At 45.2% G+C, this 13869-nt stretch overlaps 1 protein-coding gene and 1 pseudogene across 4 annotated transcripts in view; both read right to left on the reverse strand.

Annotated features, from left to right (window-relative positions):
- GNAL (G protein subunit alpha L) overlaps positions 1 to 7868 on the reverse strand; it is a 147434-nt gene extending 139566 nt beyond the window's left edge. For 2 of the 4 annotated variants that reach the window (XM_081802588.1, XM_081802589.1), the window contains exon 1: positions 7077 to 7183. Coding sequence is in view for 2 of the 4 variants with exons in the window: in XM_081802586.1 (XP_081658712.1) it covers positions 7077 to 7455 (379 nt within the window). In the remaining 2 variants the exon portion in view is untranslated. Of the gene's footprint in view, positions 1 to 7076 lie in introns of all 4 variants that reach the window. The other 2 variants (XM_081802586.1, XM_081802587.1) reach the window with 2 other exon arrangements.
- Positions 7869 to 8745: 877 nt separating this feature from the next.
- Positions 8746 to 9598, reverse strand: LOC102734347 (large ribosomal subunit protein eL8 pseudogene; annotated as a pseudogene).
- Positions 9599 to 13869: the final 4271 nt, after the last annotated feature.

Below are 13869 nucleotides of genomic sequence, written 5' to 3' on the forward strand. Positions count from 1 at the left end.
CTTTGTCCCCCGAAGTCCGTAGTTTATATTAGGGCTTACCCTCGGTGTTGTATAGTCCATGGGGTTGGACAAATGGATAAGGATGTGTATCTACCGTTACAGTATCGTACAGAGTACCTTCACTGCCTTAAAATTCCTCTGTGCTCTGCCTATTCTTCTTTAGTAAGTGAATTTTAAAACACTAGGGGGCAGTTTTCACCAGATCCCTAAACACAATTAGAGTCCCTGCCTCAGCTGATGGTCTGATTCTCCTCTCTTTTTCAGTTAAAGAGTTTGTTTCGGTTTGAAACCAACTAGACAAAATAGCTAAGTATTAATACATTTAGACATGAAGTAAATTATTCTGGGTGCTGTGGGGTAAGGAACAATCACTCAGGGTTCTTTGTTTATTCCGATTGCTTTTTTTTTTTTTAAAGATTTTATTTATTTATTTAACAGAGAGAGACACAGCGAGAGAGGGAACACAAGCAGGGGGAGTGGGAGAGGGAAAAGCAGGCTCCCCGCTGAGCAGGGAGCCCGATGCGGGGCTCGATCCCAGGACCCCGGGATCATGACCTCAGCCGAAGGCAGACGCTCAACGACTGAGCCACCAGGCGCCCCTATTCCGATTGCTTTATTTATGTCGTGGGGTTTTGATAGTCTCCTGGTTATCTTTCAAGGTCATGAGCAGATTTTAGGTCTTAGTAGATTTGTCTTACCTTTGAAAATGCTTATGCTTGGAGACTTTTCATAGACTGAATTAGCTGGAGAATTTGCTAGATCTCTTGGTCTCAACTCAACTAAACAATGTGCTTGCTGCTGAAGAATTTCAGTCTAAACTGCAAATGTGTCTGACAGTGTCAAGAGCACAGTTATGGGTGGTGGAGGGAGGGAGGCTGGCTCACGTACCTGAGTGCCAGACGGCAGTCTCAGGGCCAGCGCCAAGCCAGCCAGGAACCCTTGTGAATGGAAAGATCTGATAATTCCTCTCCTGTCTTCCTTCTCTTCACCTGCAGGAGGCAACCACCTGTACACTTTCTGTGGTTTCATTTGGATCCTTCTGAACTGTTTCCTTAAGGCCCACTTTGAAAGGTGTGGTCACCGCTGTTTTGCCCCCCCCGCCCCAAGGGGCTCTGTAACAGCTCCACCGTTCCCAAGTCCCGTGGTCTTCAGCCTCCTGTACCACTTTGCATAAATGGGCAAACACAGTGGATTCCTTTTCAGTCCTTATCCTTGAACTCCCCGCTGAAACTCCTAGCTGCTCCCTTCTTCCTGAAACTCCTTCTTTCTCAGCTTCTCCCAACGGTCTTTGTTATTCTTTATACCTTTCTTTCTGCAACACTCTTCTGAAAGATGGGAGCTCTGTGTTCTTCTGTCTTGGGCCCTCTTCTCTTCTTACTGCGCACATTCTCCCGGGGTGGTTGCCCGCCCCCTCAGGGCCCGTCGCCAGTGGGTTACTCCTGTGTGTCTGTTTCCAGCTCAGTAGGCGCCCGTGGGTTCCAGGCCCTCGGTAAAGCCCATCTGCTTCCCCAACAATACCCACTGGCTTCTCATGGTGGCTCTCGTTCAACACATCCAAAGGGGAGCTCATTGTTCTCCTTCCACTCCACCTGCCTCTTCCTCTTAAATCCTTTATGTTGGGGCATGTCATTGCCATTTTGCCTAAGAGGGAAAACTAAGAGTTCACGGAGACTCCTCTCCCACTCCTCCTTTCCGCCATCTCCTCGGTCACCAGATTCAGTGGATTCCATTTGCCTCCGTCTTGATCCTTCCTGGTCCTTCTTCTTTGTCATTACTACGTCGGCCTGCGTTCACCTCTTCACATCTCGAGACTGGACCATTGTGACTGTCTCCAACTGGCCATGTGCCAGTTTGGTGGATTGAGGCCAGACCGCCTAGGTTTGGATCCTGGCTCCATCCCAGAGAGGCTGGGTGAGCCTGGAATGTGGTTAACTGTTTTAGGTTGTGTGATCTCATGTGACCGTTTAGTTTACAACGTTGAGTGTGGGTATCACGGAGAGAAGTGGTTCAGCTGAATACAGAATTCAGAGACTGTGCCAATTTATGGAGTGTTTATCATGTGCTAAGCTCTACGCCAAGTAAGTTTATATACAACTTTTTCAATTAATTTCACTGAATCCTCTCAGTTACCATGTGGCATCAGGATTATTATTGATATGGAAACTGAAGCCCTAAGCTCAGGTCACAAAGCTGGTAACTGGGTATGCTGGAATTTCAGACAAAGTCTGACTCCAGTGCCTTGTTCTTCACCACCCTGCATCTCTTCGTGGATCATAAGTATACCCCAAGTTTTGAGAGTATTCATAAAAAATAGTTATATATTCCACAGACACCCTTAACCACAGTAGATGACATTCTGTTGGAGTCTTTTTCAGGGCCAGTACTAATCATCCGCATGCACATGAAGTTGTTATGGACTGAACTGTGTCCCCTCAAAAGTCATATGTTGAAGCCATGATCCCCAGTGTGACTATTTGGAGATACGGTCTTTAGGAGGTAATTAAGGTTAAATGAAGCCATAAAGGTGGAGCCCTAGTCCAATAGGGTTGGTGTCCTGGTAAGAAGAGGGAGACCGCGCCCTCTCCTGCTACGAGGACCCACGAGAAGCTGGCCATCTGCACGCCAGCAAGAGAGCCTCCAACCGGCACCGAACCCTGCCGGACCCCGGTCCTGGCCTCCCCAGCCTCTGTGAGGTGTGAGGAAATCAATCCCTGCGGCCCGAGCCACGCGGCCTGTGGTATTATCACAGCTAGAGCTGACTAAGACTCGAGTCAAGAGAGCAGCTTTGACCGAGTGCTCGGACCTGCCGGCGTTTGGACAGGTCACAGAACAGCTTGAATTCTGGGGATGGAATCTGGGTTCACATAAACGAACGGGCCGCATCCCGCCTATACAATTGTAGTTAACAGATTATGCAATAAAATGACACAGAAGTTGTGACTAAAATGCCACAATCGCACGGCATCCCCTTCGTGTACGTATGTAAGGAAGTGTGACGCTGTTGTGCCTTTGGGAAAGTGAAGGCACAGCGGAGTATCTGGGATTTCCACTGACTTAAAAGCCACGGTGCTACAGGAGGCTGGGGCAAAAGGAGGGCAGCGACTCGATGGGGATGTGCCCCGGGTGTCCTCGCAGCCTGAGTGTACCGGACATCTCACAAACTGCCCTCTTGGCCGCTGCATGCTTTACCACGGATTAAGAAGAAACAATGGCATTTATTTGAAAAAACAAGTGATCAAAACCCCACAGCAAAGAATATTCCATGCGTTTGTCACGGCACCAAGCACTTCCTCTTGCAGCAACTGCGGACCCAGACTGAGGTCATTCTGGTTTATACTAATGGCCAAATGCAGAGGAAAAGCAGCACATGTCCCAGAGAGATTGCTTCCCTCTAGAGAGACGTTTTCCTGGCAGGGAAACAGCAATCACACAAAAATATAACAGGAAATAGTTGAATAAAGTAAAAAACATAAATCCTACCCACAGTGGAGAATTTTAAAATTGAATAATAATCTGGAAAAAGAATAGTAGCAAATGAACAGTTGGGTGGTACCTGACGGCTCTTCCCCAGTAGGAATGTGGTGAACAGGGAATTCACATCATAGTCAACAAAAGATGTGGAAGGAAAAAATCAAGGACATCCGCTATATTACAAGTCCGGGAGCTCAGTGGTAGACAGATTCACTCAAAGAATGGTGAATGTAGCTTTGCTTGCTACGAGGTGTTTGGACGGATGAAATATTTTGATCCTACACCCAGTTTTGTCGACTGTACTTTTACTGGGTGTAGACCCCAGGCTGCCGCACCTGACGCCCAGAGGTCTGTATTGCTTGGGATAGAGATCAGAGGTAAGAACTGGTGGCCTGTGGACTTCATCAGGCACACAGACTGTGTTTTATTAATTTGAGCCGACGCTTAAAAATAAGTAGGTGTCAGATGAAAATGGGCATTTCCATCCTGTTATGGAAATTCAGAAGACCTGGCGACACTGGGATTGCATTCTCACAGGGCAACAATGTGTTGAAGCTAGGACACGTTTAGACAGGGCACGTGCTCTCCCTCTGAAACCTCCTTCTGAATTGTACCCTGCTGCCCCCCATTCGTAAGTTGAAACCCTAACCCCCAAAGTGACTGTATTTGGAGACAGGGCCTTTAAGGGGGCTGTTTAGGTTAAATGAGGTCATAAGGCTGGGTTCCTAATCTTGATTTTTCCCTACTCCCTTGTGCACAGGCTTACAGAGGAAAGGCCATGTGAGGACACGGCAAGAGGGCGGTCATCTGCAGGCCAGGAAAGGAGGTCTAAGGGAAACCAATTCTGCTGGACCTCAACCTTGAACTGCCAGCCTCCAGAACCATGAGAAAAAAATGGCTGTTCTTCCCACTGCTCGGTCTGTGGCACCTTGTGATGGCAGTTCAAGCCCACTAATATAGAGCTCAGGCTCTGGAGAAGAGAGTTGTCTGAGAATTCTTCCCTGTGGCCCACCCTACACACTTGTCATCTGACCACTTCTCTGAGACCATTCCCTCCCCATTCCTACTACACAGTTCTACTTCTGACTCTAGGATCCCTTCAGGATCTGTGGCCTTTTAACTGGAACTTCCATCTTATCTGCACCCCACCTCTGTTCCCCCTTAAAACCCAGCCACCCCATGCCTGAAAGAATGCTCCATCTAAGAGTTAAAACAGATCCACATCAGTCTTGCTGTCAGGCCCTCATGGCCACAGTGGCTCCCAGACTCTTGTGTTCCTAGCACCATGTGGGGTACTAAGTCCTGTGCAGGAAACAAAGCTCAGGTCATCGGGATGGACCATGGGGGTGTTAGCATGCATCAAAGCACCCATGAAGCGTGTGGGCTGTAACAAAGTGCCAAACAAGAGGTGCAAATAGAATTCAATACGGACACGAGGGAGTTACACATTTATTCCCACGGGAGGCCTGGGCATGTCTCCTGGAGGAGATATCATCATGGAAGATGGGACAACCTCGGACTAGTGGGCATGGAGTATGGAAGGGCCCTAAAGTGCATGCGTCCTTCCTGAGCCTGTGAGTTCTCCAATGCACATTCTAGAATAAGTAAGTGAATGGGGTCAGTGAGCAAGATAAATGCCTACTCAATATAATGGCAGCAGAAGCAAACATTTGAGGCCATGAATGGTCAGTAAATCGTGCTTTTAATTCAAAGATTTCCAGCTCAATCCACTCTCAATCCTAACAAAACCAAGAACCGCTCTCAGTTTAATTCAAGTCTATACGAAATCTGATAAACAATGTGATCCTGACACAACAGCATGTACTTTCACATTGACATCATCAGGTGGAAGATACAATGTACTTTACCCCAAAGATCTGAGTCAATGTCATTTCCAATATGATGTTAGTATACAAGCTATAAAGAGGGTAGTCATTCAACATATGTACCAGAAGTTGGCTCTTGGACCGCACCATTCCCTTCTTTAGATATTATCTCTCAGTTCCTTTTCAAAGAATCATAAGCTTATTAATTTTTACATATATCAAGCATGTTCTGCTTCAGCTATCCTTTTATTTAAAAAAAATTCTGTTCAACTGCACAATCACATTAAAACATTGCATCGCTTCAACTCTAGACCTTATTTATTTTATTCTTCTTTTATTTCTTGAGACCACAGTCCTCTCCTTTTTGAGTTATTTTAATCTGAGGCACTTAAAATTTTTGGCTTGAGTAATTTCAAATTAGTTTCTTTCCAGAAAAATAAGTGGGTAGGAGCATACTTTGAGCACTTGCATTTCTGAAGATCTTAGACAGAAGTAATGGTTTAATGAGGTATGAAATTCTAAGATTACAATTCTGTATTTTCAGACCTCTGGAAACATTGCTCTGTCATAGTGTAGAAGTTAGTACTGTAGATGAAAACTGTTTCTGATCTGGTCCTCTTCCCTTTTCAGGTAAACTGCTTGCTTATTTTATTTTTTTTTTCTTCTTTGTTTCTCCCCCCAAATTTCCCTTTATCTTAGAATTCAGCAGCTAGGTTTGTGTTGTTTTAATTATTCATTCTTGCAGTAAGGGAGCTCTTTCAAACTGAAGACTTATTTGGTTCTCTAAATGTTAAATAAAAGCCGCCTTCATTTATAACCAGGTATCTTACTCAAGTCATGGAATGGGTTCCTTTCCTATGCATAGCAGAGCACAGAGGTAAACAGTTATTTTTCCTAATACCTCACAAAATTTGGGTCAAAGCACACATATTAAATGTTTGTTGTTTGCCTTACAATTTAAAAGGCAACAAGCAGCATCAGGAATTCATGATTTTTTTTTTTTAATTTTTTATTCTACAGTAGAGTGCACAGAAAATGCTTTCTGGGTGCTAACTTGGAGAAGCATTGCTAAGCTTGCTACAGCTAAAGCTCTGAGAAAAATCCTAGCAAACCATGTAGTAGTTTGTTCCCTTTGAAACGCTGGTGACTTGGTGCCCACTTTCTTGCAGGCCGTTAGCACCATGCGCAGCTCTTGGGGAGCCTGCCACGCTATTCTGCTTCTGGTTCTGAAAGAGAAGCAAACGTTCTGGGAGCACTGGGGTTGAAATTACTCAATGAAATAGAAGTGCTATATCCTCAGCGGTTGAAGTCACTTCTCCAAAGGGAACAAGCCACACCTACCGACAGCTCTGCCCTAATTCTGTGATTGGAAGGAAAGCTTTGCGGTCACGCTAAAAGATCTTACAGTCTCCTGCCATTTGTGCTCCTAAAACAAAGTGCAGAATGACTACACCGTTGCAGGAAATGAGATGCTCGCGTTAGCCATCCCTGTGGATTGCAGACTGGGGAAGTAATCGAGGGGGGAAAATTCCCAGAGAAGCTCATTAATTAGTAATAAATAGGCAATTGGCCAAAATCACAAGGTGTGGAAAGCAGCAAAATCACCCGGTAATGTGTTCTCGGCCAAATCACGAAAGTAAATAATTTCCGTGTGCAAATCAACGTAGCGACGATTTTAGCCTGCCCCACCTCCCCGCACACTTCTGCGACCGTAGCCCACCCGGTGCGGAACGAGAGGGGCCCTGCGCCCGGGGCGGGGCGCGCGCCGACGGCACCTACCCAGCAGCAGGAGCCGGTGCGTCTGCTGCAGGTCGCGCTTCTGCTCGCGGAGCATGCGGTCGATGCTCCTGCTGACCTTCCTCGCCTCGCGCTCCGCCTCGCGCTCCGCCTCGCCCTCCTCGGCTCGCAGCTGCTCCGGACGCCGCCGCCGCTCCTTCTTCGGGGTGGCTTTGGGCCGCGTGCACGCCGGGCTCCCGCCGGCGCCCCGAGGGAGCGGGGTCGGGGCCGCGTCTCCCCCCACCGCCGCCGGGGCTCGGGCGGGGGTCGGGGCCGGGGCCGGGCCGGGCCGAGCGTCTTCCGCAGGCTCTTCCGAGGCGGCGCGGGGGACGTCCTCCGGATCCCCGAAGAGCAGCGGCCGCAGACTGTAGCACAGACCCATGTGGACGCGGGGATGCGGGGGGGGCGCGGGGCTCAGGCTGGGGTCCCGGCGGAGGGGCGGGAGGGGGCTGCACCCGGACCCGGCGCGGCGCTGCCGCCCACAGGCTGCGGGCTGGGGGTGCGGAGGGCCCGGGCCGGGCGCCACGGCCCCTCACTGTCCCGGAGGGCCATTTTGCATTTTCCGCTGGGTGCAGGGGGTGGCGGCCGCCTGGGCTGGAGATCACCTGATAACGCGGCGAGCGGGCCGCGCCGACGGGCCTCCGCGAGCCCGGCCCCCGTTACCGTAAAAACCGCCGCCGGGACCGGCACCCCGTTACCGTAAATACCGCCGCCAGGGCCGGCCCTCGTTACCGTAAATACTGAAGCCTTGGTGGTTCCATTGTAAATACCACCGCCGTCTCCACTCTGGTTACGGTAAATATAGCCGCCTGGCCCGGCCCCCAAGACCGTAGGCACCGCCTCGCGTTCGAGTCTTCCATACCGTAAATACGGTTGCCCGAGCCCGGCGTGCAGCTGCGGACAGTGCCGCAGTGGCGGTGGTGGTGCCGTCACCACCCAGAGCTGCCATTGCAGCACTTAGAAAACCACCGTGGCTTCGATCTGGGGCAGTGGTAAATAAGAACGGGAAGCCTGACAAAGGGATAGAGATGCTAGCTTTCAGATCTTGAATTGCCGGATGTATTACCTGCAGAGATCACCGCACCTTGCCTCTCCTTTTTCACTTACATCTTACACACAACCAGACACATCTGCACGCTTTTGATCCTTACCTTAATTCTATTATGCCTTTGATCTCGACAAAAATCTCCAAATCAGGAGGTCCATGACATCATTTTTAACAATCACACTTATTAAAACATTGAGAAGGAGAACATGTAATTGTCATATACTATTTTTATTTGTTAAAACGAATATATGAAATTGCACTCTGTATCCTATTTTTTAATCCACAGTACAAGGTCAGAGAGGAGCAGAGGCGTATTCAGACCGGGTGCCCTTTCTCCACGCCTCCTATGGATACAACCCCAACGGAGATCCCCACTGTCTCTATTATTTCCCACTTAATATCCATCATCTTATAGAACAACTGTTGAAAATTTCGGTAGTTTTTAAGAACTCTGCTAGAACACGTGTTCCTTAATTTCTACTAAATGACATGAAATATTATAACTGATAAATATACGTAATGTAAATCCCGTTAATTGCGGCAGATTGGTCTGTTTAATGCAACGCCCTGCTAACAAAGGTACACTGTACCAACTGGCACTTGGTGTAAATATTACATTTGATTAAATATTTTATTATTTTGTTTTGAAAGAGAACTTTTTATTACTTTTATGTACAAAAAATTCAACAGCGTCTGCTCATTCCAGTTTTGTGGCCAGTTCTTTAGCATTTGCCTTTTCCAGCTTGGCAATGCGAGCCACTGACTTTGGATCCAGGACGTTGCCTCCCCAGTGATGGTGGATCTCATCATATCTGTCATTGTAATTGGTCCTGATGGCTTCCACCAGCTTAGCCAGAGCTCCTTTGTCTTCCTATGTGAAGGCCACAGTGGTGCAGGTCTTCCTGTGGACCAGACACCCCAGCCTGGCCTTCCCCTTGACAATGCAGTAGGGAACCCCCACCTTACGACACAGGGCAGGCAGGAAGACAATCAGCTTAATGGGATCCACATCATGTGCACTCACTATGAGCTGAGCCTTCCTGTTTTCTGCCCAGGTGGTGACATATTAACCCCTGCTTGAGGGACAGGCGGCCTCTTAGTGGGGACATCCCCTTTGCCAGCAGCTTTCTTCTCAGCCCGGGCCAACAGTCTCTGTTTCTTCTCTTGCTTTGTCTCTGTATCTGTATCTGAGTGTAAGCGTTGCCGTTTGATGGTCCAAGGCCTGGGTGAGCTGGTTAATCACAAGAGGCACTTTGAGACGTTTATAGAGAGTAGCCCTTTCCCGCTGCGGCCAGATGTAGCAGGGCGATTTGACAAAGCAGGGGAGATCCCTTTTGGACTGGGTCTCCTGTCCAATGCCAAAATTCTTGGGCCTTTCCTCAAACAGGGGATTGACTACCTTCTTGGTCCCCCGTTTCTTCACAACAGCAGGAGCCGGGGCCCCCTTCTTCCCCTTAGCCTTCTTTCCTTTTGGCATCTTGGATGTCTGGAGGGGAGGGTACATTTTCATTACATTTTTAAAGAAGGAAATTGGAGAGCTAGATTCACATTTATTTTAGGGCCCTGTTAAGAACAAAAGTATATACTATGTAATGTTTTGGACCTAACATTATCCCCCAAATTTGCCAAAATTAGCTGCACTTTTAGGTTTTTGTAGAAGAAAGGAGGACCATAGAAAATCTAACTTGAGAAAACAGAAAAAACTATGAAGTATCAGTGTGATTTTCACTGTTCATTCACCCGCCCATCCTCCATGTATCCTTTCACTTATTTAGTATTTATCAAGCGCCAACAATATGCTAGGCATTCTGGTTGGTATCAGGTGAAGCAAAAGACATGGGTCCTTGTGGTGTTTATACACTAATGAGGTAGAAATATGTTCAATCATATACATACAAGTTAATAAATTTATGATATATTTCAAATTATGCAAATGTTGTGAAGGGAAGGAAGAGGGTTCTCTAAGAAGTAATAAGGGAAGGCCCAATTTAAATTGGAAAGGGAGGCAAAGAAAAGGAAAACACTGTTTCAAAGGGTTACATGCATCCCTATGTTTATAGCAGTATTATTTACAATAGCCAAGATATGGAAGCAACCCAAGTGTCCATCAAGAAGAATGGATAAAGAAGCTGTAATATATATATATTATATATATATAATACAATTATAAAATTATATTACTAATATATATTGCATATATTATATATAGTATTATGTATACACATATATACACACTGAAATATTAGTCAGCCATAAAAAAGAATGAGATCTTGCCATGTGCAACAAGGATGGACCTAGAGGGTATTATGCCAAGTGAAATAAATCAGAGGAAGACAAATACCATACGATTTCACTCAAATGTGGAGTTTAAGAAACAGAACAAATGAACAAAAAAGAGAGACAAGCAAAACCCAGACTCTTAAATACGGAGAACAAACTGGTGGCTGCCAGAGGAGAGGTGGCTGGGGGGAAATGGGTGAAATAGGTGATGGAAATTAAAGAGTACACTTATCATGATGAGCAATGAGTACTGAATAGAATTGTTAGGCCATTATATTGTACATCTGAAACTAATATGACACTACATGTTAATTATACTTCAGTAAAAACAATGGTAGGGGAAGAAGTTTGTATGTGATACAGGGAAGGCCTTTCAGAGGAAGGGATATTTGAACTGAGAAGAATATATACCAATTCCTTTCCTGTTATAACTTATTAAACTTTATCAACTAGTATCACAAGAGTGGATAACATTTTACATATTAAAGCCAGGTGAAAACAGAAGCAAATATAGTATAGATTTTATTTTTATTTATTTTAGAGAGAGAGAACATGAATGAGCACAAGTGGAAGGAGGGGCCGAGAGGGAGGGAGAGAGGGAGAGAGGAGGAGAATCTCTCAAGCCGACTCCATGTGGAGCGCGGAGCCTGACAGTGGGCTTGATCTCACAACCCAGAGATCATGACTTTTTTTTTTTTTTAAGATTTTATTTATTTATTCATGAGAGAGAGAGAGAGAGAGGCAGAGGGAGAAGCAGGCTCCCAAGGAGCAGAGAGCCCAATGTGGGACTCGATCCCAGGACCCTGGGATCATGACCCGAGCCAAAGGCAGACAGACGCTCAACCATCCGAGCCACCCAGGCGCCCTGAGATCATGACTTGAGCCTAAACCAAGAGTTGGACGCTTAACTGACTGAGCCACCCAGGTGCCCCTAGTATAGATTTTTAAAGTACATAATTTGTATCTAGATGGGAATTCACTCACATTTAAGGATTTACTTAAGAGATAGAAGACAATGTTTTCTATTGGTACCCAATATCATAAACTGAAAATAATTTCTTAAAATCCTGTTAAAAGAATCCTAGGAAGGGGCGCCTGGGTGGCTCAGTTGTTAAGCGTCTGCCTTTGGCTCAGGTCATGATCTCAGGGTCCTGGGATCAAGCCCCACACCGGGCTCCTTGCTCAGCAGGAAGCCTGCTTCTCCCTCTCCCACTCCCCCAGCTTGTGTTCCTGCTCTCACTGTGTCTCTCTCTGTCAAATAAATAAAATCTTAAAAAAAAAAAAAGAATCCTAGGAAAGAATTGTTGGGGGCCCATCTTGCCCATATTTCAATTTCTTTCAACACTTTTAATTACATATCAATTACACAAAATTGGATTATGTGTTCTCTGCATAGGATAAATTAGAATAAAATATTTAATATTTATATATCACTTTAGTTAAATTTTTTTTTTTTTAAAGATTTTATTTATTCATTTGAGAGAGAGAATGAGAGACAGAGAGCATGAGAGGGAGGAGGGTCAGAGGGAGAAGCAGACTCCCTGCCAAGCAGGGAGCCCGATGCGGGACTCGATCCCGGGACTCCAGGATCATGACCTGAGCCGAAGGCAGTCGCTTAACCAACTGAGCCACCCAGGCGCCCCTCACTTTAGTTAAATTTAATGTTTTCTCTTTAATTCAAGGTTGATTTTTAATTCATGAATAATTAGGTCATACAAGTAAGCAATTTCTAATGCCAAAGAATGATTATGAATCTGAAAATAGAAATCATGAGGTGACTCTAAAGTAAATGTAAAATTATAGCATGTAAGGTATAATTTTATATTTAATCTTAACTGATGCCAAAGGATTATTTCAGCCTAAATTCATTTTCCTTTGAACTTTCTAAGAGCAATCAGAATTAAATATAGTGAAAGATTTATGTCTAAGGTCTTTGTATGGAAATCATGTTCAGTTGATGAAAGTGGCATTTTATTGCTGCACATTTTTGCAAATTTTCACACTGTTTAATTGGAAACTTGAGTAAGATTGTAGAAATGAGTTAAGACCAATTTGGCTTCTTTCTCCCCAGTTGGAACTATAGTTGAATAGTATGATGTGTAGTTATAGAGGATTGATTAAACAATGATACATTCTCAAGAATGCAATAATAATGTATCCATTAAAAATGAAAGAGGGCTAATTTCCCATAACGGAGGATTTCTCAACCTTGGCACTATTGACTTTTGTGGCTATATAATTTGTTGTGGTGGGGAACCGTCCTGTGTATTGTAGGATGTTTAGCAACATCCTTGGCCTCAACCCAGTAGAGGCTAGTAGCACTCTTCCTCAGTAGTGACAACAACAAAGAAATGTCCCCAGGTATGTCAAATATGCCCTTAGGCAAAACTGCCCCTAGTTCAAAACCGTGGTTGTAATAGTTTGGCAGAGTAGCTCAGTTGGACTAATCAATTAAAAAATATGATATTTATATCTCCTATTTTTTTTTTAAGATTTTTATTTATTTATTTGACAGACATAGACACAGTGAGAGCAGGAACACAAACAGGGGGAATGGGAGAGGGAGAAGCAGGCTTCCCGTGGAGCAGGGAGCCCCATGCGGGGCTCGATCCCAGGACCCTGGGATCATGACCTGAGCCGAAGGCAGATGCCCAACTACTGAGCCACCCAGGCGCCCCGTATATCTCCTATTTTAATGTACTGGAGAGTAACCAGAGCAAGTCTACCCTTGAAAGATAAGTACAATGGGTAAGATTTGTGATTTTAAGACTTTTTGCTTGAGGACACTTCCTAATTCACCATTTGTGGGTAGCAGAAAGCCACAATATTACTGGCAAGACTGGCTACATGATTAGTGGGGCTCAGTACAAAATAAAAATCCAATGCCCCTTGTTGAAAATTTAAGAATTTCAAGACAACAGTAACAGAGTATTAAATCAGGCATGAAGTGCTGTATGACTTTGCAGATAACATGCCCATGAAGCTGGGCCTACTTATTGGCTTGATATATCAGAGAATAGAATCTGGAGGTAGGGAAACAGCCAGAAAATTAGTAGTGAAATCCTAGAAAGGAGGGAACGTTAGAAATGTGAGCCCCACAAATCTGTATATAAAATCCACTCAAATCTTTGGCTGACTAACAACAATACAGGAGGAGACCCTGGGGGCCTGACAAAAACACCTAAAAAATGTAAAAGGACAGAGGAAAGATTTCATGGTCTTCTTTCTTCAAGACAGACAGATTTTGAATTCAGCTGTGTTAACTGGCTTATAGAACAAAACAAAGCAAAACAAAAATCACTCATTAGAGAGATATAACAGAAAATAAAGTCTCTACAAGATATCATTTATGATTCCCAGTGTCCAATAAAAAGCATTAGACAAACACACAGACAGAAAAATGTGACTCATAGTTAAGAAAAAAAAAGCAATAAATCGATGCCTAGACAAGGACTTTAAAGTAATGAT

The sequence above is a fragment of the Leptonychotes weddellii genome, chromosome 13 (assembly GCF_054177405.1).
Source record: "Leptonychotes weddellii isolate Sample4059 chromosome 13, ASM5417740v2, whole genome shotgun sequence".
NCBI lineage: Eukaryota > Metazoa > Chordata > Mammalia > Carnivora > Phocidae > Leptonychotes > Leptonychotes weddellii.